General features: G+C 40.5%; 1 protein-coding gene across 2 annotated transcripts in view; it reads left to right on the plus strand.

Annotated features, from left to right (window-relative positions):
- The first annotated feature begins 724 nt into the window (after window positions 1-724).
- Window positions 725-24,187, plus strand: part of rhbdd2 (rhomboid domain containing 2) — a 28,173-nt gene continuing 4,710 nt past the window's right edge. Inside the window, exons 1-4 of one of the 2 annotated variants that reach the window (XM_055657880.1) lie at window positions 725-1,130; window positions 7,436-7,834; window positions 11,513-11,669; window positions 15,649-17,401. In XM_055657880.1, coding sequence (XP_055513855.1) covers window positions 896-1,130; window positions 7,436-7,834; window positions 11,513-11,669; window positions 15,649-15,670 — 813 coding nt within the window. In that variant the 5' untranslated portion in view covers window positions 725-895 and the 3' untranslated portion in view covers window positions 15,671-17,401. Of the gene's footprint in view, window positions 1,131-7,435; window positions 7,835-11,512; window positions 11,670-15,648; window positions 17,402-24,187 lie in introns of those variants that run through there. The other variant, XM_055657879.1, reaches the window with a different exon arrangement.

Here is a 24,187-nt window from a genome sequence, read left to right on the forward strand (position 1 = left end):
GTCTATTGGCATGAGATGGCCACCAAATAATGCAGTTTAGATAATTGGCAAAGAAACACAAGAGTAAGTAGAGTTTGTGTCATATGGTGGATTATGGTCATGGTTGTATTTTGAAAAGCTGGAGGAAAACTATTTAATGGAAATGTCCAAAAGGAGAATGAGATTATAATGGTGAGGATTGTTTTGAAATGTTATGTTATTAACTAACTCGAAAGCTCCATGGAAAAGGCAGGAACAAGCATAATAAGAAGATACACCATATATCTAATTCTTTCATCGTGTATTCCCTCTACCATAAATACCACAGCTCATTATATACACATGCATATCAGGACAAAAAAATAAACTAGCCTCAAAGCCACAGGATATGAAAGTCAAATGTGGAGAACAGTAGAAACAAAAAAAAGATGAAAAAAACACAGATGCTGGAAATCTTTTTAAAAATGTAGGAAATAGAATATCTTGGAAATTGACCGTAGTTTAGGCAGCACACGTGGAGAAGGAAACAATAGCTCGGATTATCTTTCAATGTGTGCTAAATGGCTTGCTGACAGTTTCCAGAAACAAAATATGCATTAAAAAACGACATGCCGGTTGAAAATTGAATAAAATTACATTGGGCCTGATTGAAACAGGAAGTATTTGTGCTGCTTGGTGGCGAGCAGGCCTGGTACCGCGGCCCGTCTCCATGGCGACGCGCTGTGCAGTAGGCGGGCGCGCAGGCGCTCTGCCGACCATGCGTCACTGTGGGCCGTGGTGCTGCGCGGTTTGAGGCCGAGCTGGCGGGACGTTGGTCGGAAGTTTGTGTTTGTCTCGTCGGGGGAACCGAGAGTCCGTGTCCTTCTTTGCACCCAAGAATACCAGGTTATCCGCTTCCGGGTCCGCCTTTAACATTATGGCTGGCAGAAGGGAACGGGAACGGGAACGGGAGCGGGAGCAGGAGATGCTCCAGGACGACCGCAGCGAAGCGCCCAGCTTGGTACAGATGATGAAGTCGCTCATACCTGTCCTTCCCTGTGCCACCGTGTCCACAGCCTTGCTCGGATGGATTTTATTCTATCTCACATGCAGGTACAAGGTCCTGGACGAACAGACCTTTATTCTTGGCAGTTTCCATAGCCGCTTGCAAGGTAAGGGAAAGATCTCCGGCTGCGTGATAAACAAGGTATTGGCTAGGTAGACATAAATCTGGAGTAGCGGGTAAGACAGCATCTATGGAGAGAAGGAATTGGCGACTTTTCGGGTCGAGACCCTTCCACATACCTCTACTCCATCCTAGCCCCCTGGTCCGATCCCTCCCTAGCTACGTCCAAGAGACCCCACACGCAAAAAAATCTCAAACACAAGGCTAGGCCTGATCAGTGTGGGTACCAAGACACTAGGCCTTGCTATTTTATCAAAGCACTGGATATCTGGGTGCTGCGATTATCAAGACACTGGGCTTGGGCAGTGGGATTAGCAAAGTAATGGGAATCTGAGTGTTGCAATTGCCTATGTGCTGGTCCTGGGCAGTGTGATTTGGGCACCAAGATTGAGTGACAATCAGGAAAAGTGTTTGGGCTTGAGCATGAGGCTATTTAGAGTTTTCTATTCTAATTACTAATATACAGTTATATTGGATATATTAGATGTATACCCAATACGCTGTTATAATGGAAAATGCAGTAAACCCATATTATTACGAACTCTTTATAACAGATAGCGGATAGACCTACTGACCGCAGCCTGGCCAGGCAGCTGAAGCTATCCCTGTTCTGCACTGTCTCCCTGACCATTTCCAGGTCGGGCTGTAGATGCCATTCCCAGCCTATACCACTTCTGTGGCCGCTTCCGGGCCGGGCTGTCAACACCATCCCCAACCTCCCCTGCCACTTACAGGCTGGGATGCCAATGCCTGCCCCGTCGCACACCTCCACCCTGGTGCTTCCTTGTCCAACACAGCTTCCTCTGTTGCTTCCAGGCTTCACATGCTGCCACTTCCGACCCTTACCTGCACACTGGCTGCTGCAGGTGAGATAGAATAAAATCCATCCGAGCAGGGCTGTGGACATGGTGGCACAGGGTAGGACAGGTATGACTCCACCAATCCGCACCTCAACTCTCCTGGACTCTAGCTCCAGAGTCTGAAGAAGGGCCTTGACCCAAAACGTCCCTATCAATGTTCTCCAGAGACGCTGCCTGACCTGCAAGTTACTCCAGCAGTCATAGAGTGATACAGTGTGGAAACAGGCCCTTTGGCCCAACTTGACCACACCGGCCAACATGTCCTCACTACACTAGTCCCACCTGCCCATGTTTGGTCCATATCCCTCCAAACTGTCCTATCCATGTACCTATCCAACTGTTTCCTAAACATTGGGATAGTTGCTGCCTCCTCTGGCAGCTTGTTCCATACATCCACCACCTTTTGTGTTAAAAGGTTACCCCTCTTATTCCTATTAAATAATTTCCCTTCACCTTAAACCTACGCCCTCCTGTCCTTGATTCACCTACTCTGGGCAAGGGACTCTGTGCATCCATTCGATCGATCTATTCCTTTCATGATTTTATAGACCTCTATAAGATCACCCCTCATCCTCTTATGCTGCAAGGAATAGAGTCCCAGCCTACTCAACCTCTCCCTGTAGCTTAGACCATCTAGTCCTGGCAACATCTTTTTAAATCTTCTCTGTACCCTTTGCAGCTTGTCAACATCTTTCCTATAACATGGTCCCAAAGCTGAACTGAAGTGAACACAATACACTAAATGCAGCTACACCATTGTCTTATACAACTGCAGCATGACCTCCCAACTTATATACTAAATACTAATGACTGATGAAGGCCAACATGCCAAAATCCTTTTTAACCACCCTATCTACCTGCGACTCCACCTTCAATGAATCATGAACCTGCACTCCTAGATCCCTCTGCTCTACAACACTCCAGAGCTCTACCATTCACTGTGTAGATCTTGCCCATGTTCGACTTCTCAAAATGAAACATCTCACGTTTCTCTGTATTAAATTCCCTCAACCATTCCGCGGCCCACCTGACCAATCGATCCTGCAGCAATTTTTCACAACCATTTTCACTATCTGCAAAACCACCCACTTTTGCATCATCATCAGCAAACTTGCTAATCTTGCCATGTATGCCACTTTGTTTCCTTTTGAATATTAACCAGCATCTGCAGTTCTTTGTTTCTACCACGCACATAATGATATTCTGTTGAGAGTCTGAAGAAGGGTCTCGCCCTGAAATGTCACCCATTCGTTCTCTCCAACCCATTCTTCGCTCCAGAGATGCTACCTGACCTGGATCGATTGGTCAGGTGGGCTGAGGAATGGTTGAGGGAATTTAATACAGATAAATGTGAGGTGTTTCATTTTGTGTCTACTTTCGATTTAAACCAGCATCTGCAGTTTTTTCCTACACATCATGATATTCTGTTACTAGGTAATCCCATACTCGTTTATTGCGGACAACTGGCAATAACAAATACCATTTCCCCCCACCAATGGTCTGTCATGACGAGGGTTTACTGTTCCCAGCAGTGGACTGATACATTTTGAAGAGGCAAAAGAAAACTCCAGCTGCATCAAACCTGAATTTAAAAACAAAATGGTGGAAATACACAGTATGTCAGACAGCATGGGGAAACAGAATTAATGCTTCAGGTTGATTACCTTCCATTAGAATTTTGTTTAAGAAAGAAGTCTGAAGAAGGGTCTCGACCCGAAACATCACCTATTCCTTCGCTCCATAGATGCTGCCTCACCTGCTGAGTTTCTCCAGCATTTTTGTCTACCTTCCATTAGAATCTTCATCAGTTCTGACTAAGGTCATCAATCTGAAATGTTAACTCGCTTTCGCTCTCCATAGATATTGCCTGATCTGAGTATCTTCAGCAATTTTTTATAAGATAGATGAATTTTGCTTGAATGAGAATTTGCATAATGAATGCCAGTCTGCTTGTGGGATTGGCAGACCAGCAGCATTTAAATATTGGGACCTGTTTCACTTCATTGCTGAAAAGTGTGTTTCAAGCTACGTGCTATGGATGGACAAAATTGTATAGACACTGCTTTTCATTTTTTTTGTGTTAATTGCTACAGATAAGAGTATTTTAGTAAGCTAAAAGTCATCTACAGTTTAGGTTCCATTTGAAACTGGTATTTGCACATGGCATATTTTGTAGTTGTTCACCCTTTTCTTGCTCCTTGGGATTAAAAGGATGTGGCCTATATATAAAGAGGGCAACTCATTATACTGCCCCTGAGATGGAATATTTCAGTGGTCTTAACTAAACATTGTGTTCTTGTTGTAGATTCATTGTTATTATCTTAGTTCAAGTGGCGGTAGTACATGCAAGTGTGCTATTTGTAAGTTTAAATTAAATTTAGAAAACTGTTATTACGGCATTTTTTTCAGTTATGTTGTTCAATGGGTAATTTCACCACTTGATATGGGTCTAAGCCACAAAGCATGGTTAAAACTTCATACTTCAGTTTTGTCAGGTCAACATATATATTTAGCAGTTGGCTTCAGTGAACACAGAAGGAGGTAACCTGTTTTTGGCATCAACTTATTTTCTAAAACTATACTGCAAAGCAGGTGTATGTGCATGATGGAAGAGAACTGGAAGAGACTTGTCTAAAATGCTTCCAAAAGAACAATTGTTGGCCATTTAACCTCCAGAAACGATTCTGCTATTTAATGAGGTAGAACGTGGAACAGTACTACATAATAACAGGCGCTGTTGTGCCAAACATGATGCCTCCATAGAAGCCATCTCTCTCCCTTCCCTGCATATACGCATGACTATCCAAAAGTCTCTTAAATGGCACTAATGTATCTGCCTCAAGCACCACTCCTGGCAGCGCGTTCCAGGCAGTTGCCACCTTCTGTGTAGTTTAAAAAATGTAATAAAAAACTTTCCTCGCACATCTTTAGGCATAATTCTGGCAAAGCATCTCTGCACCCTTTCCAAACACTCCACATCCTTCCTGTAATGGGTCTATGTTCTAACCAATGTTCTATAAAGATGCCTCGTGACTTCCTGACTCAATGCTCAACCAATGAAGGCATACCATATGCTTTTTTTTACCACTCTTCCTACTTGTGTTATCACTTTCAGGGAGTTTTGAACTTGTATCCCAAGATCCATCTGTGCATTAATTCTGTTAATGTTTATGCCATTAATTGTATACTTTCCCCTTACATTTGACCTCCCAAAGTATAACACCTCTAGATCTATGTGCAGGTTCCTTAAAGGTCGAGTCGCAGGTAGATAAGGTGATCAAAAAGGCTTTGGCACATTGGCCTTCATCATTCAGAGTATTGAGTATAGAAGTTGGGAAGTTGTGTTGCAGTTGTATAAGACGTTGGTGAGACCGCATTTAGCGTATTGTGTTCAGTTCTGGGCACCATGTTATAGGAAAGATATTGTCAAGCTTGAAAGGGTTCAGAGAAGATTTATGAGGATGTTGTGCAAACTAGATTGTCTGAGTTATAGGGAGAGGTTGAGTATGCTGGATCTCTATTCCTTAGAGAGCAGGAGGATGAGGGGTGATCTTATAGAGGTGTATAAAATCATGAGATCGGGTAGATGCACAGAATCTCTTGCCCAGAGTAGGGGAATTGAGGACCAGAGAGACATAGGTTCAAGGTGAAAGGGAAAAGATTTAATAAGAATCTGAGGGGTAACTTTTTCACACAGTGGGTGGTGGGTGTATGGAACAAGTTGTCAGAGGTGGGTAGTTTAGGCTGGGACTATCCAAATGTTTAAGAAACAGTTAGACAGGTACATGAATAGGACAAGTTTGGAGGGATATGGGCCAAGTGCAGGCAGGTAGGACTAGTGTAGCTGCGACATGTTGGCAAGTTGGGTCGAAGGGCCTGTTTCCACACTGTGACTCTATGATTTCACACTTCCTCAGATAAAACCCCATCTGCCATTTCTCTGCCCATTTCTGTACTGATTTATATACTATTCCATACTTTGAGAACCTTTTTCATAAACCCGCGACTCCAACAATTTCTGACGTTATTCCATATCATTATCATTCACTTTTGGTTATGAAAAGTCTTTTCAATTTTATATTTAAATATTTAAAATTAGCAATTAACGAAACCAATTGCCATTCTTTGAAGAGCAATAAGCTATCATCCTTTGTGTGAAGAAATGTTTTCTAATTACACCCCTTATTAAAAGTTCTGGCCAATATATAAACCGTACTTCCATTCTAATTACCAGTCAGCAGAAATAGTCTTACTCGCTCTCTCGCTTGCTCTCTCTTGCTCTCTCTCGCTCTCTGTGTATTTGTTAGTCCGGAATGTGAGCTGGGGTAACCGGAGTGCAAGTGGGGTGTGTGACCAGAGCTGAGATAGGTTTTGAACACCAGCAAAGGAGTTGGGAATGTGAGTAGGCTTTCTGCTGGATCTATGAACAGGATTGATATTGTATTACCTGCTCCCTTTAAATTCAGCTGGTTAATTGACAAATTTACATTATTCTTTAACATGTAAACAAAATAAAATTATAACTGGGATGTAATTGAAGTAACTAATTATGGGAGTAACTAATTGAAGTAACTGTTGTAATTGGAGTAACCGTAATTAGTGCTCTTTTCTGGCATTACCTGCCTCTAGGCATCTACCCCCTACTTTCCCTTCTCCACTCACTTTATCATACCATATTAATACTTTATTTACTAGTTTAGTAAAAAACATTTATCGTCCACCCCTCATTGCCCCTAAATTTAAAGAGATCAGTTAGGAATTAATGTTATTGGTGGGTCTGGGGTGAAGTAGTCTACATCAGGTAAAGATAGTAACTTTGCTAAAGGATAGTAGTGAACAAAGCACAATTTTATGACCCGTCTGAAGAAGGGTTTTGGCCCGAAACGTTGCCTGTTTCCTTCGCTCCATAGATGCTGCTGCACCTGCTGAGTTTCTCCAGCATTTTTGTGTACCTTCGATTTTCCAGCATCTGCAGTTTCTTCTTAAACAATTTTATGACTGCCTAGTGGTTTTATACTTAATGTTTGTGAATTTATCTTTCTTATTTAATTGCACATTTTAATGTAATTACTTGCATTTAAAAATATCGGCCATGGTAAGATTCATGCATTATGAACTCTGGTGCAGACAAAGAACTTAAAACACTCTGCTACCCTGCCCTTTATTAATTGGCCTTGCATTCTGCAAAATCTAAATTAGCCAATTTATTGAGTCCTTGTAAAAATCACTTTGAAAGTCCATAAAAATATCATGTGTATATATTCCCTTTCTATAACTGAATGTCAACGCACATTTCCAAATTAAAGGATTGCATGCGATAAATTGCTCACATTTGAGAATGTACAGAAAATGTAAGTAATTGTTGCCCTCAATTGTTATGTAAACTGTATTCTTATGCATGAGTAATAACATATGTTTCTTTTAATCATAGTGTACAAAGTGCTGAGTTACATGTTCATCCATAAAAGTATGAGTGCACTCGTATGTAACGTTGCCATGCTGTGGTATTTTGGCGGTGCCATGGAGAGGGACATTGGAACTGTAAAATTTGCATACCTCACACTCTTACTTGCAATTCTTGCTGGAATCATCTATCTTATGATTGGTTCAATAATTTTTGGACTGGACAACCTAAAAGGAATTCAGGGATTCACTGTGGTTGTTTTCTCCTTTGTGGGGTTGTCTGTATCTCTGTCCCCTATGAAATCTGTGGTATTTATAACAACCATCAAGGTGATTTATCTCCCATTCATTTTACTGGCCCTTTCACTTTTTATACCGGAGTCATCGATCTTGGGTAACATTTGTGGAATCGGAGCAGGAGTTCTTTGTATCCTTTATTACTTTGCTCAATTAATCTTGAATATGGGTCCAATATTATATTCTGTCAAATTCCAGTGTTTTGGTTTATCCTTAATTCTCAAAATCACAATTATCTTATGTACTAGGGGTGAATGTGCCTTTTTCTGATTTGATAAATTAACACTTCATGGAAATGGTTAAATATTTGTGGGTTTTATAATCCATCATAAGATAGCAATACATATTATGAGACACGAAGAAAGATTTGGTCCGGGCTGTATTTGGTGATATAAATGTGTATTGAAACATGTTCCGATGTTATTTGCATGGTGGTTCAAGTCCCCGCTTGAAAGCTTCATTCGCACCATGGTTTGTTTTTTTAGTACACCCGAGACTGGGGATATGAGAAAATTGTTCTTTCAGGATACTCTTCTCGTCCTCAACTGATTTTTTTAAATCGTATCTTTGTCTGCTATCTTGACATTTTGAAATGTATATTTTGATTCATGTCTCTGTTAAATTTCTCTCCTTTGTTATAAAATTGTGAGTAATCTACTTGCCCTTCCCATTTCCACACTGACCTGTCTGTGCTTACCCATCTCCATTACCAGAGTGAGGCCACTCCAGCAGGAAAAACAGGATCTCTTATTCTACTGGGGCAGCTACAATCCAATGGCATTAATACTAAATTCACCAAATTTAGGTATCCCCGCATTCCCTGTTGCCAACACGCACACCTTTCTGTCCACTCTTTCTCCCCCCCCCCCCCCCCCCCCCCAAAAAAAAAGCTTGTTTCGTTCTCTTTCTGCTCTTTTCCCAGCCCGCCCTATCAGGGTTTCCCATTCCACCCCCCTTCCCATCACCCATTTGCTACTACCCACTATCCCTTCCCTCTGATTCTACATTTAACTCCCTGGCTTCCTTCTTATAAAATCCCCCCATTTGCACCCATTTGTCTTCTCCATCTCCAGCTTTGGTCAGTAGCTCCACCCCCCTCTCTCCCACTGACTCATCTGCCAATCAAGTCTTCCTCACCAAGGTCTACCTGTCCCTTGGGGATACAAGAAGCTGCAAATGCTGGTTTACAAAATAAGCGCTGGAGCAACTGAGTGGGTCAGTCTGCATTTCTGGAGAACACAGGTGACATTTTGGGTCGGGACCTTTCATCCTGATCATTTCTATCCATGTTCTCTAGGGATGCTGCCTAACCCACTGAGTTACTACAGCTCTCTGTGTCTCTTTATTCCCTCCTATTTCTTGCTAGATTTAGCCCCATCCCTTCCATTCGCCTCTTTCTGCTAACTCTCTCACTGTACCGACACAAAACCATGTCAGTTCATTCTTCCACAGATCCTTTCAGAGATGCTGCCTTAAGGGCCTGTCCCACTCAACGAGGTAATTCAAGAGTTCTCCCGAGTTTCTCTGATTCGAACTCGGGGAATTACGGTAATAGACGCTCGTTGGTTCTCGGGGCTCTCGTGGACATTTTTCAACATGTTGAAAAAACTTCACGAGCTTTTCCTAGTACTTAGGAAACTACCGCGTTTCCTAAGTACCTGCCATTAGCGTTACGAGCCGCTAAGAGACGTCCCGAGCTCTGACGTATCCGCTACGTACATTCTACGTACTTACCACGAGTTTGATTTTTTTTTTTTAACTTGGGAGATCTCTTGGGTAAACTCGTATAGTGGTACAGGCCCTTAACCAGCGGTTTCCTGAACCTGATATTACTATTCCCTAAATCCACATAAGGCCATTCAGATCATCAATAGAATCATTGGTTCATAAAAAAGTTAAGACACAAAAGTTAAGACACAATTTATTATATGCAAGTCACTGAACAAAGCTACTTTGATGCAAGTCACTGATCAAAGCTAAACTCACCTTTCAGTATTTGGCCCAGGCCCGTGTAGATTGTGTTTCTTCAAGCACACATTCAAGTAGCATTTGGATTTGGTATAGCTTTTTGCTTTCCTTTCTGGCAGTGATTTCCAGACCCCTACAGCTTTTGTGTAAAAACCTGTTTTCTCATCTCCCCTGGAATTCTTCCATCAACTATTTTAAATCTAAGCCCTCTCAATTTTGCTAAGTGAAATAGTTTTTCCTCTATAATTTCATATACCTCAATTAACTCTCCTCTGCTATCTCTGTTCTAAAAAAAGATGTCCCCAGCGTATCCAATCTTTTCGTATGGCTCCAATCGTCTAGTCCAGGTAGCATCCTGGTAAATACCCTCTGTACTTTTTCAATCCACTCACTTATTTTAATATGGTGACCGTAGTCTTCCAGATATATTGAGTTCTCAACGTCTCGCAGAAGCTTCCCAGTTTTTTTTAAAACGTGTCATCCAAACGACTCCAGTTTTAATTATCTCGCTGTTTATCTCTGTGGGAACGTCTACCTTGAACCTTCAATTTTCTTAATTGCCTCCCAAAGCACTGACTTATTTACCTTCAAGCTGCTGTTTCAAGTCCACTTTTACTGTCACTTCACCATAGAAATATTGGCCTCTCCCCACTTTAGGATCTATAATATTTTATCTTTGTTCTCTTCCACGACAATGCTAAATATAATTGAATTTTCATCACTGTCACAAAAATGTTCCCTACTGACATTCCTGCCATCTGTCCAGATGCATTCCTTAAAACTAAATCCAGAATTGCATCTCCAAGAATTGTTACTCACTGGACAAAACAAAATCTCTCCAATGCAATTTACAAATTCTTTGCCCTCTTTATCTTTGACACTGACTATATCTCAATAAAATTAGAACAATTGAAATCCATTAGTGCTAATCACCTTGTTTTTTATACTAGTCAGAAATCTGCCTTCAGATTTGTTTCCTTATCTTCCTTGGATAATTTTGAAATCCATAGTACATTCCCAACAGTGGCTTTTGACTGTATGGGTTGAACTGCTGAACCGGGAGGGAACTAACCATCTGGTACCCCGCCTGTTATTTGCAGAAGTGTTTGCTTACTTGACCTTTCTCCTTTCCACCCTGTGCAACTGAACCTGCCTTGACAGTATATTCCAAACAGCTGCACTCTCCAGGGGCTCTCCTTCCCCCACCAGAACCACATATTAGTTAGAAAACATGATAGCCTCCTGGATTTCCTCAAGTATCTGCTGCTCTTTTTGTCTGTCTAGAAGCTAACCAGTCTCTTGCCTGCGCTTCTTGTGTTGTAGGCTATCCGTGAAGCCCTCACTCTCAGGATGCACCGTAATGTCGTTAGTTTTTGCTCAATCTTCGGAGTTCCTCAGCTTCCTGCACCAATGTTTGTTTACAATGCAGGAAACACCCTGGAGCAACAGGATGTTCATTCTATGGGTCTGGGGTGCCCTGCCATGTTCCTGTTAGATTAACTCTCCAAGTACCAAATTCTGGGTTTAGTACTCTGTACTAGCTGCGCATAGAACTTGCTTCAATGCTACTTACCTGATTAGTTTGAGCAGAATGTTATTGTAATTTTTATGTTTAGTCACCATACCATTTGAAAGCACTGACAACCTCATTGTTAACACCATCAAAATGATTGTTGCTTGATCCATCTGTAACGATTGGTTGTCTTTTTGTGTCCTTCTGTATAGTTTTATCAAAGAAATGGTTAACAATGTGCAATTAACTTTGATCAAAGAATCAAATTCATTCATTGTGTCTATTCAGAACAATCATATTTGTCCTTAATGAAGTCCATTTTGCTAGATGCTTATGGCCGGCCATTTGTTCCATATCTGGACATGACCGAGACAACTGCTGTTTCTATGGAGAGATATTTTCCTTTCAATAATCTGAAGAATTTACCAGGAATCACATTTTATTCAGCCTTGTGGGAGGTGAGAAATGTCGAAGTGACTGACAGGTAAGCATGCTATTTTGGCTGAAGTTACGTAGAAAAATTCACAGTACTTCCATTGCTATCTCCATAGATATCTTTCCACATGTTCAAAATGCTCTTCCAGTAGTCATGAACAGTCAGTGGTAGCGTTTTGATTATTTGGTTAGTGTGCACAGACTAATTCTGCTGTTGGATGTGAACCCACCACCATTCACATCTTACGTAAGAAGGAACTGCAATTGCTGGTTTGCACCAAAGATAGACACAAAATGCTGAAGTAACTCAGTGGGACAGGCAGCATTTCTGGAGTGAAGGAATGGGTGACGTTTCAGGTCGCGACCCTTCTTCAGAGTCACAGGAGAGGGAAAGGAGATATGGAAGGGTACAAAGAACATGTAAGGTGTGGAAAGAACAGATCAAAGCAGACGATGATCAAGGAAATGTACAATAGTTCTTTGTTGGATAAGGGAAAGCAGACTGTGGCATACAAACAGCAAAATTAATCAGGGCAAGGTGGGGAAGGGATGGCAAGAGTGGGAAAACAAGTTGGAGAAACCAATATTTATACAGCAGGGCTGTAAGCTGCCCAAGTGAAATATGAGGTGCTGTTCCTCCAATTTGCTTTTTGCCTAATTCTGGCAATGGAAGCCCAGGGCAGAAAGGTCAGTATGGGAATGGGAGGTGGGCGGGTTAAAGTGTTTAGCAACTGGGAGATTACGTAGGCCCAGGTGGACTGAGCGAAGATGTTCACATCTTCCCATCCCCACTACACCATCCACAACTCTTCGATTCACTCAAGCCTTCCCACCCACAACTCCATCCATCCACAAGCAGTTTCACCTGTAATTACAGGAGATGTAACACCTGCCCCTACACCTCCTCTCATATTTCCATCCAGGGACCCCAATCCTTCCAGATGAGACAGTGGTTCATGTGCACCTCTTCCAACATCTCCGATTGCATTAGGTGATCCTCATGTGGCGTCCAGTTCATCTGCAAGACCAAGCATTAACTTGGTGACTCTTCCACTCTGTCTACCAAGGCCTACTGGAGCTCCCTGTTGCTAACCATTTTTAACTCCCCTTCCTCTTCCTAGCTTAACAATCTTGGCCTCCTCCATTGCCACACACAAATTGGAAAAACAGGACCTCATATACAGCTCTGGTACCTTGCAACCCAATTTCAAATAATAGCCCCTGATCATTCTTTCTCCCATCCCACCCTGGTGTGCACATATTTCTCTACCACCATCACCCACCACATTAGTCACCCTGCTCCTTCCCCATCCCCCGTATGCTCATCTCCCACCCCCGACTCCCATATTTCCCTTTATATCCCTCCTCATTATTCTATTCCATTCATATTGCTCTCTCTGGCTTCACATATCCCCCTCTTTCCTATCTGACGCCCTTTTGTCTCCTTCTTGCCTTTAGCCTTTATCACATTCTATCTATCTGCCAATCACTCCCCCTCCCCCGTATCCACTGTCACTAGCCAGGCTTTGCCCAGCTTTCTATTCCATCAGTCTGAAGAAGGGTCCCAACCAAAAATGTGTGTCTCCATTTCCTCCACAGATACTGCCTGGTCCATTGGGTTTCTCCAGCTTTTGTTTTGCTCATTATTCCAGCATCTGCAGTTTCTTAATTCTAGTATTAAAGTTATTTTTGGTCAATGGCAGATGAATGCAACATAGCTGCTGTGCATTGGAAGCACCAACATGGACTGTTTGCGCCATGTAGAAAACTTTTTGATACATCTTGCACTATCTTTTCACGGTAATGTGTTCTGGTAAAGTGGTTCACAACAAGTTATTTCAAAAATGAATGAAACATATTTACTCTGCTTTGGAAACACCACATTGGACTGTTTGCAGCACATAATAATCTTATTGGTACATCTTGCACTAACATAGTGTCTGCAATTCTATTTTTGCTTGATGACCACATCCACATAAATAGCATGGCTGCATGGGTGATCAGAGGGGCAATGTTGGGTAATTTCACCTACATCTTGCACACCCACTCCCTTCCCCCTCGACCTCTCTTCTCGACCATCCTTAGTAGGTGATGCAATGTAGATATGTGTCTGAGCTCTTTCTGCTCTGTGGCTCATTATCACATCACCAATTTGATGTACTGACATTAGCAACAGAGTACTCTGCTTTGTACTATTATTAGTATGGCCTTAAAAATCAACATTAAAAAATATTTTCATAAAGTGAAAGCGTTAGGATAATTATTTATATTTGGATTCAAGTTCAAATGTTCCCTTGATATGGGAAGTTGTGTTTAAGCCAATGTTACAGACTGCTCTGGTCCACCCTATCTGGAGCACGTCTGCTGATGAGATCCAAAATAATGTAGAAATAGAAAAGTTTTTAAAACTCATCATTTGAGATAGAGTTGTAAATAATTTTGGGGCCATCTTCATTTGGGAGCAGATGCAAGCTCAGTAACAAAACCTGAGCTGTATTTGAGAGTGATACATAGTGATGCCATTATGCAGTATCCTAAAATAATGCTCTTGGACCAAGATCAATGCATGTTTATAAAGTTTTGGATGTTATGAAAATGAACAAACAGCTTCTACGTCTCCATACAATCCTGGGAATAGTATGTTTATGTTCCCAGGGATTTTTAGTGTCATAATTTTACAAATAATATTAAAACGTATGACTTAATACATTTTCACTTCAAAAATATCTGCTAATTTTTGCTGAAGCCGAATTAAAACCTGGTAGTTTTCCATCTATATTTTTCTTCATCTGTGTACTTTATAGAACATTTTTTCTTTGTAAAGTAGTAAATTCTTATTTTATGGGTTGGGTGCATAACATTGGATGTGTTGTTGTTCATATTATATATTTGCTGCACAAATCTAGTCATTTAATTCCTCCCCATAATCCATTAATTAACACCTAAGAGCCCTTTATGAGTACATCCTGAAAATGCTGGTGAGCAGACAGGGCTATTTATTGTAATGGTAACTGCTGCATTTTCACATCAGTGAATAGATATTAAAGTCCAAATTCAGTGCATGAAAATCAGAACGATATTTATTATTTCTATCATATTCTCCTTAACAAACTTTTTTGAAGCTATTCTTTCAAAAGGTGACATATTACTAAAACAGCTTTTACAAACACTGTGTGAAATAGAAAATGCTAGGACGTCCCAGTATGTTATGCAGTATCTGTGGATAGGAAAAAAAGTTAGGAGTTCTGATTAATGATCTTTCATCAGAACTACCATTTTCTGTTTTATTTCACATTACCTGCATCTATAGATTTTTGCTTTTTTTTATTTGCAAGAGGACAGCTTCCATTAAGTAAATCTTTACATTCAGAATCCATCTAGTTTCTGTTATCATCACTATTTCTTTGGATATAATGGATCTACCACAAAATTGCACAATGGAGATGTATTGTAAACTGAGGGCAGCAGCTCCAAAACATTATTTTTCCACAAGTCTAACTAAAATGTGCTTATGTAAAATTGACTGGAAGGTAACTTCTATATAGCTAAAGAGCTATCATTAAGGTGAGATCGATAAAGGTTTCGAGTGGTGCATGTCATATAACAATTTAGATAGCAAAAGTTATAAATGGAAGAAAGGTCTCACTAGTTAAGTGAGAAATGTAGATCCAACCTAAGGACAGACTAGAGGAAAGTGGGTTTCCATTTTAATAATTCCAGATTTTACATCAATTTTCAATGCAGCCTTTAATTTCCCATCTCTTGAGGAAATCAATTCTAAAGGAACAATTTTAGAGAGCCAATAATCAATAGCAGCTAGTACAATTAGTCAATTGTATATTCGTCAAATAATCTATAGCAGCTAGTAAAACTAGTCAATTATAATATTTCCACCTCAATTGAACTAATAGTTATAACACCAATTACATTGTGGGACCCTCCTTCCATTGAGTGACAGATGAATGCTTCACTGCTTTCAAATGCTAAATTCTTTCAAACCCTGCCTAATGGAAATATTTTGTTTTCAGGTGGTTTGCCAGGTGGGCGTGACTTTTGCATAAATTCAGGGAGTGAATTTCTCATTTTTGGTGTCGTTTTGTCTTGGAATCGGATGCAAATTAGATAGCTGTGAACCTTGTGAAACATATACAGGCCAGAGGCTTGGAGTATTACTTGGTGAGGAGAACCACCTGAACAACATTCTCTCCAAGAAGGAAAATTAAAACATTGGACAATCTCTTTATAGTTTTAAATTTATTTTTGGGTTGATTTATTTTGATCATCCAAAATCAATACCCTGTTCCTGCTTTCTCCTCGTATCCCTTGATTCTGTTAGCCCCAAGAGTTATATCTAACTCTCCCTTGAATATATGGTATCTTCTCCAGAGATACTGCCTAACCCACTGAGTTACTTCAGGACTTTGTGTACTTTTGTGTATTAATCAGCATCTGCAGTTCCTTGTTTCTAAAACATCTTTAGCAGTTGTCTTAAGGATTGCAAACCATGGTTGTAATGTAGGCAATGGTATAAATAAGGAAATGAAAGGTGAGCAAAGGTAACACAATAATATAGGGGTCCTTTCATCTATGTATAGGCTGGGTAAACCAAATAAACAAAATAGCAGGAATGTTGTCGAGATCGGTATACTGAGGAACCAATAAGGGAACATGCTACTTTAGATCTAATATCGTTAAGGCTTCAATAATTGTTTAGATAAAGAGCCGTTGGGAAATAATTAACAAAATTCTTGTTTGTAAATATATCGGAGTAACCATAAATATTATGGAAAACTGTATAAAAATGCAAATTGATCAATAAGCAATGGCTTACTATTAAAATAATTAATATATTATTGAGAACAAACATGGAGTTGCATCATACATAAACAGGGCTTTGGTCCACTGTGTCCACACTGACCATTGAGTATTTATCTATACTAATCCAATCTACTGGAACTTGATCTGTAGTCGTCTGTTCAAGTCCACATCTAGATACTTGCAAACAATGATCCGTTGAATGCAGAGACTTGTGGGGTGGAAGATAAGGAAGTAGGTGGAATGGACAATTGGTAGTTGTGTGATAGGATGGTGGGCTTTGCATTGCTAACCTAATAAATTCTGCCATGCATCACAGTAATCGCAATAGACAATAGGTGCAGGAGTAGGCCATTCGGCCCCTCAAGCCCAGCACCGCCATTCACTGTGATCATGGCTGATCATCCACAATCATTACCCCATTCCTGCCTTCTCCCCATATCAGCTGACTCTGCAGAGAATTCCACAGATTCACAACTCTCTGTGTGAAAACGTTTTTCCTCATCTCCATTCTAAATGGCTTACCCCTTATTCTTAAACTGTGGCCCCTGGTTGGGTGAGGAACATGTTTATTGCCTCTAGTGTGTCCAAGCCCTTAATAATTGTATGTTTCAATAAGATCCCCTCTCATCCTTCTAAATTCCAGCGTATAAAGCCCAGCCGCTCCATTCTATCAACATATGACAGTGCCGCCATCCCGGGAATTAACCTCGTGAACCTACGCTGCACTCCCTCAATAGTAAGAATGTCCTTCCTCAAATTTGGAGACCAAAACTGCACACAATACTCCAGGTGTGATCTCACTAGGGCCCTGTACAACTGCAGAAGGACTTCTTTGCTCCTATACTCAACTCCTCTTGTTATGAAGGCCAACATGTCATTCGCTTTCTTCATTGTCTGCTGTACCTGCATGCTTACTTTCAGTGACTGATGAACAAGGGCCCCCAGATCCCGTTGTACTTCCCCTTTTCTCAACTTGACACCATTCAGATAATAATCTGCCTTCCTGTTTTTGCCACCAAAGTGGATAACCTCACATTCATCTATATGAAAACTGCATCTGCCCACTCACCCAACCTGTCCAAGTCACCCTGCATTCTCAGAACATCCTCCTCACAGTTCACGCTGTCACTCGGCTTTGTGTTACAGGTATCTGCAAATTTGCTAATGTTACTTTTAATCTCTTCATCTAAATCATGAATGTATATTACAATATACATTAGCACCAAGCCTTGCGGTACCCCACTAGTCACTGCCTGCCATTCTGAAAGGGACCCGTTAATCCCTACTCTTTGTTTCCTGTCTGCCAACCAATTTTCTATCCATGTCAGTACCCTACCCCTAATACTATGTGTTCTAATTTTGCCCACTAATCTCCTACGTGGGACCTTATCAAATACTTTCTGAAAGTCCAGGTACACTGCATCCACTGGCTCTCCGTTGTCCACTTTCCTAGTTACATCCTCAAAAAATTCCAGAAGAATCGTCAAGCATGATTTACCCTTTGTAAATCCATGCTGACTCAGACCGATCCTGTTACTGCTATCCAAATGTGCCACTAGTTAATCTTTTATAATTGACTCCAGCATCTTCCCCACCACCGATGTCAGGCTAACTGGTCTATAATTCCTTGTTTTCTCTCTCCTGCCTTTCTTAAAAAGTGGGATAACATTAGCTACCCTCCAATCCACAGGAACTGATCCTGAATCTATAGAACGTTGGAAAATGATCATCAATGCGTCCAACATTTCTAGAGCCACTTCCTTAAGTATCCTGCGTGCAGACCATCAGGCCCTGGAGATTTATCAGCCTTCAGTCCCATCAATCTACCCAACACCATTTCCTGCCTAATGTGGCTTTCCTTCAGTTTCTCCGTCGCCCTAGATCCTCTGGCCACTAGTACATCGGGGAGATTGATTGTGTCTTCCTTAGTGAAGACGGATCCAACGTACCTGTTCAACTCGTCTGCCATTTCCTCGTTCCCCATAGTAAATTCACCTGGTTCAGTCTGCAAGGGTCCAACTTTGGTCTTAACTAATCTTTTCCTCTTCACATACTTTTTACTATCCTCCTTTATATTCTTGGTTAACTCACCGTACCTCATCTTTTCTCCCCGTTCTGCCTTTTTAGTTATCTTCTGGTGCTCTTTAAAAGATTCCCAATCCTCTGGCTTCCCGTTCATCTTTGCTCTGTTATATTTCTTTTCTTTTCTTTTCATACTGTCCCTTACTTCTCTTGTCAGCCACGGTCGCCCCTTGCTCCGCTTGGAATCTTTCTTCCTTTTTGGAATGAACTGATCCTGCACTTTCTGAATTATTCCCAGAAATACCTGCCATTGTTGTTCCACTGTCATCCCTGAGAGGGTATCTTTCCAATCAACTTTGGCCAGCTCCTCCCTCATGGCTCCATAGTCCCCTTTGTTCAATTGTAATACTGACACTTCCGATTTTCCCTTCTCCCTCTCATTGTAGATTAAAACCTATCCTATTATGGTCACTACCTCCTAATGGCTCCGTTACCTCGAGTTCCCTTATCCAATCAGGTTTATTACACAACACTAAATCCCAGAATTGCCTTTTACCCAGTACAAGCTGCTCTAAGAATCCATCACGGAGGCACTCCACAAACTCTCTTTCTTGGGGTCCAGTACCAACCTGATTTTCCCAGTCTACCTGCATGTTGAAATCTCCCATAACAACCGTAGCATTACCTTTGTGACATGTCAATTTTAACTCTTGATTCAACTTGCTTCAAATATCCAGGCTACTGTTTGAGGGCCTGTAGATAACTCCCATTAGGGTCCTTTTTACCCATACAATTCTTCAGTTCTATACATACTGACTCGACATCTCCTGATTCAAAGTCGCCCCTCGCAAGGGCCTGAATTTCTTTTCTCACCAACAGAGCTACCCCACCCATTCTGCCCACCTGTCTGTTTTTTCGACAGGATGTATACCCTTGAATATTCAGTTCTCAGCCCTGGTCCTTTTGCAACCATGTCGTTGTAATTCCCACAACGTCATACTTGCCAATTTCTAACTGAGCCTCAAGCTGATCCACTTTATTTCTTATACTTTACGTTCACATCAATACTACATCTGTTTTATTTATATTTAATAAAAGCACAAATAAGCATTATAATGCTTTGAGTTATACAAAGAATAATAATAGTGATTGCAGATGGTGATCTGCGTAAAGGTACAGGTAAATGCTCTACAAATGTTTTCTGACTCGCCTCCGTTGATGAATCCTTTATTGCCGTCACAGTGGCAATCCCTAGGTAGTGATAGTTCTACAGTGTGAATAGGTGCAGAGCAACAGTTCCTGCGCTCTGCACCTATTCACACTACGAAATCTCCAAAATCTGTGGAAAGATCGCAATATATTCTCATTTAAACGATGCAATATTTTTGTATGCTATAAAGTAGTTTGCAGGCCTATATTTTATTTTTAATGTAGATGTTAGTGGGGGAGAAAAATGAACGGTGAAAATGTGGAAACTGTTTTAACTTTCAAACTGAATGGAGTGAAGTAAATGTCCAATGGTTTGAAATATAAGCCAGGTTGTTTTGAATTCCTACAACACATGATATGCATTTCAGTAATGGTAATGATTGAAATTACATTTAAGAGTTAGTGTAATTGCATAAAAACACCTCTGCTATTGCAGTTAATTAACGTGCTGAATTTTGAATTGTGTTTCCAATCACGTATCACTTAAAGGCTGATCTGAATTCTGTTCTTTAAGAAATTATGAAGACGATTACATTTCTATTTATTGTGAGAAGCCAAAGGGTATAGATATAAGGTCAGTACCAAATCACATTTGGACTTCAGGAGAAACTTTTGTACCCGAAGAATAGGTGGAACATAATAATTGAGGCAAATGTTGAAGCATTTAATAGTTAGATGGATATGTCAGCACGTGAATGTGTTCAAGGAGAAAGGAAAAAGAGGAAATATTGATAAAGGAAGAAGTAATAGGATGGGAGGATGTTTGAATGGAGCAGAAATATTGGTATGGTTATATTGGATTTAATGTGTCTATGCTGTAAATTCTATGTAAAAGCTGTGGGATTAGTTTTGAAAAGACATGTCTGCACATAGTATGGGATTTTGGGAAGAAAAGTGGCAGAATAAAATCTAAATATGTCACTTTTAATGCCGTCAAATCCTATTTGTGACATTGCTTTTCAATTCACAATATGTTTGATATAAAATAGCTTATTATACATTCATTTTAACAATTCATTAAATACCTACAAATTAAGGAACACAAAGTAAAGAACACACAGATCATAGGATGAGAAGGGCTAGTTTGATAATTCTAGATACGTATTTTAAGCAACCAACAATGTACTTCCCTTGTTTTTGACAGATAAATTAATTCCAGTTTTCCCAATCTTTTGCATGCCTCACTTGCTTTGTCTTGCATCACTGGGATTAGAACTAAAAATAGCTGTCTATATGAAAGGTTCATTGTCCCAAGCTCTGATTTCTTCCTATAATTCCTTGGAGAAATTGTTCATTCAATACGTTGTGATGAACTTCCTCACTAATTCTTTCAGATTGGCATTTTATTTGAAAATAGAAATGAAGAAAACTATCAAGGGAATGATTTGGTATGGTAATTGAAAAGTTTCTGAAATACTAACTTAGAATGGAATCAGAACATACAACCATTGTCTTTTTTGAGGAGGACAGATGAGAGCTTTGGCTTACAGCCCAGGATGGAATTAATTTTAGCAAATGTTTGCTTGCTGTCAGAGCAATATTTCAATGGCCTGCATTATCTGCAGTTCAAACATTAAAAATGGCATAAAGGAGAGGGCAATGCTTAGGAAGGAACTGCAGATGCTGGTTTAAACTGAAGATAGACACAGAATGCTGGAGTAACACAGCGGGACAGGCAGCATTTCAGGAGAAAAGGAATGGGTGATGTTTCGGGTCGAGACCCTTCTTCAGACTGAAAGTCCCTTTCCCGTGACTTTCAGTTTGAAAAGGGTCTCGACCCGAAACGTCACCCGTTCCTTAGTCTGTCTAGCTTGACAAAAAAATAGACACATCAATGCAGGCGTCTGTGATGGTTGAATAATAACATCATATTGAACTATTTCATCCTTCCTTTTTATCATAAAGTTAGGAGTGGATATGTTTGCTGATGATTCCACAATGTTTAAATTTATTTGTAACACCTCAGCAAATGAAGAACCTAGGCAACATTCACCTAGGCAACATTCATTCATTCATGGGCTAATACGTAGTAAGTAACATTAGTGCCACTAAAGTGCCAGGCAATGCCTATCTCCAATAGGAGAGTGTCTAATCAGCTACCCTTGATACTCAATGGCATTGCCATTAATGGAACTCCCATCAACAACCCAGGGGGTCAGCTTTAACCAGAATATCACCGGAGCCAGCCACATAAATACAATGATGACAAGAACAGGTCAAAGGTTGAGTATTCTGTGGTGAGTGATTCACCATGTGATCCCAAGGCTATTCCACAGTCAACAAGGCACAATTCAGGAGTGTGATGGAATATTTTTGACTTGTTTGAATAAATGCAGTTCCAATAACTCCCAAAGAAGCTTGACTACTATCTAGATAAAAGCAGCCCACTTTTGGTATGCTCTCAATGACCCTACATTTGAATTCCCTCCTTCATTAGAATGATGTGGCTTCATTGTGCACTGTCAAAAATGGCATTGGAGTTACTCACTTGGGCTACTCCAGCTGCACCACCCAAACTCCGCCATGAAGAAGGGCAGACAACGCATGAGAACACTGCCACCTGCTGACTTCCCTGCTAGTTCCACCCTCTTGGAAGTATGTTGATAGTCCACCATCATCACTGGGTCCAAATCATGGATCTATAATCCATGCTGAGGGAATGTTTTGTCTGGTACGTATTTTGGAAAGCATGTGTTTAAATTGTAAGAATTTATAATAGTGGAAGGATTGGGTAATAGTGATGAGGAAGATATTAGTGCTTCAGCTTGGAATCTGAAATTATGTTTATGGATGATTTCACCACAGGGAGGCAAGTAGAAATTGGGCACTAAATGGAAGATCAGGTCAGAAAATATCGTGAGAAATTATTTGTCTACATTTGATAGGAAAGTGAAAATAGGAAAAGGCAGTCCTACTGGACTAGACATGGAAAATCTTGTCAAAGCCTGCCTGTTATGGAAGAAATGATAGACACAAAAAGCTGGAGTAACTCAGCGGGACAGGCGGCATCTCTGGAGAGAAGGAATGGGTGACACTTCGGGTCAAGACCCTCCTTCAGACTCTGCAGCAACCCTGACATAAAGTTCTCCTCCAAATCTGAGCTATGGACTACCATAGAGGAGGTTATTTATAGATTAGTTTCAGTGAAATAGAACTGAAATTGGAAACATACTTTTCAAAATGTCATGTTAGGCATGTATGCCAATAATTTCAAGGACGGTGAGAGAAATGAAATATTTGAAGTAGATTCACAGAAACATGCTGCACAGAAACATGCTCATTGGCTTAACTGACATGCCTATCCAATCTAATCCCATTTGGCCCATACATCTTTAAACCTTTCCTCTCCGTGTACTGTCTAAATGTCTTTTAAACATTGCAGCTTGCTCCATATACATACCATCGTCTGTGTGGAAAAACTAATTTCTAAGTTCCCTTTTAAATGTTTCCCCTCCCCTCTTAGACCTATGGCTCCTAGTTTTAGACTCTCCTACCCTGGGAAAAACTGACTATCTGTACCACTTTTGATTTTATAAACATCTATAAGGTTACTCCTTGGCCTCCTTCACCAGGGAAAACTCTCCTAATAACTCAAGCCATCAGTCCAAGCAACGCCCTTGGGGAATCTTTTCTCCACCCACTCTAGCGTAATCATAACCTTCTTAGCATGTAGCAACCAGAACTGAACATAGCACTCCAACTGCAATCTAAATAACGTTCTGTGCAGTTGTATCATGATGTCTCAATTCTTACACTCAATGTCATGGCTGATGAAGACAGATGCATGGGATCAGCTGGGATCTATCAATTGTGTGTGGTGATTAATAGCTACTTAAAATGGGTGGATGTGTTGCAATTTCACAGAAATCATTGAATCATACAGCACAGAGATTAATCCTTTATGCCCTCCTTGTCTATGCTGACGATGCTACATATATAGGGTAATATCCCTGTACTCTTTTATACATTGTAAATTTATCTAGTTAGATAGGCTAATAGATTATAAAGGCAAATGTTATGTTGCACAAGCAAAATACTCCAGATGCAAGAGATGGGAAATAAAACTATGGAAAAATGCAAATGATTGTTAGCATTGCTGGAGAGAGAAAGAGTGAACATCTCGCGTTTACTGCCAGGCATGTCTTCCTGCTATGCATTTCACATCTTTTGTCTGTTTTTATCTACTCTTTCAGTACTCCCATTAATTAATTGACCAGTTAGTTTTGCTTACAGCATATCCCCAAAGTTGCTGTGGCATTACTGTCTCGGACATCTCCATTGTTGCCTGGTTCCATTGTTGGTACATCAGACAATTAAACAGTATTGACTCCTTGCAGCTAAAGGAACTTTATTTCTCTCCTTCCCAATTCTGAAGAAGGGTCTTTAACCTGAACTCTATTTCTTGTCCTACAAATGCGGCAGTGTAATTCCAGCACTTTCTGTTTGTATTTCAAATTTCACCAGAATGGAAATAGCACAAGACAACCTGATCGTCTGCAGAATAGATAAGTGAAGTTG

This window comes from Leucoraja erinacea, chromosome 28, assembly GCF_028641065.1.
Source record: "Leucoraja erinacea ecotype New England chromosome 28, Leri_hhj_1, whole genome shotgun sequence".
Classification (NCBI taxonomy): domain Eukaryota; kingdom Metazoa; phylum Chordata; class Chondrichthyes; order Rajiformes; family Rajidae; genus Leucoraja; species Leucoraja erinaceus.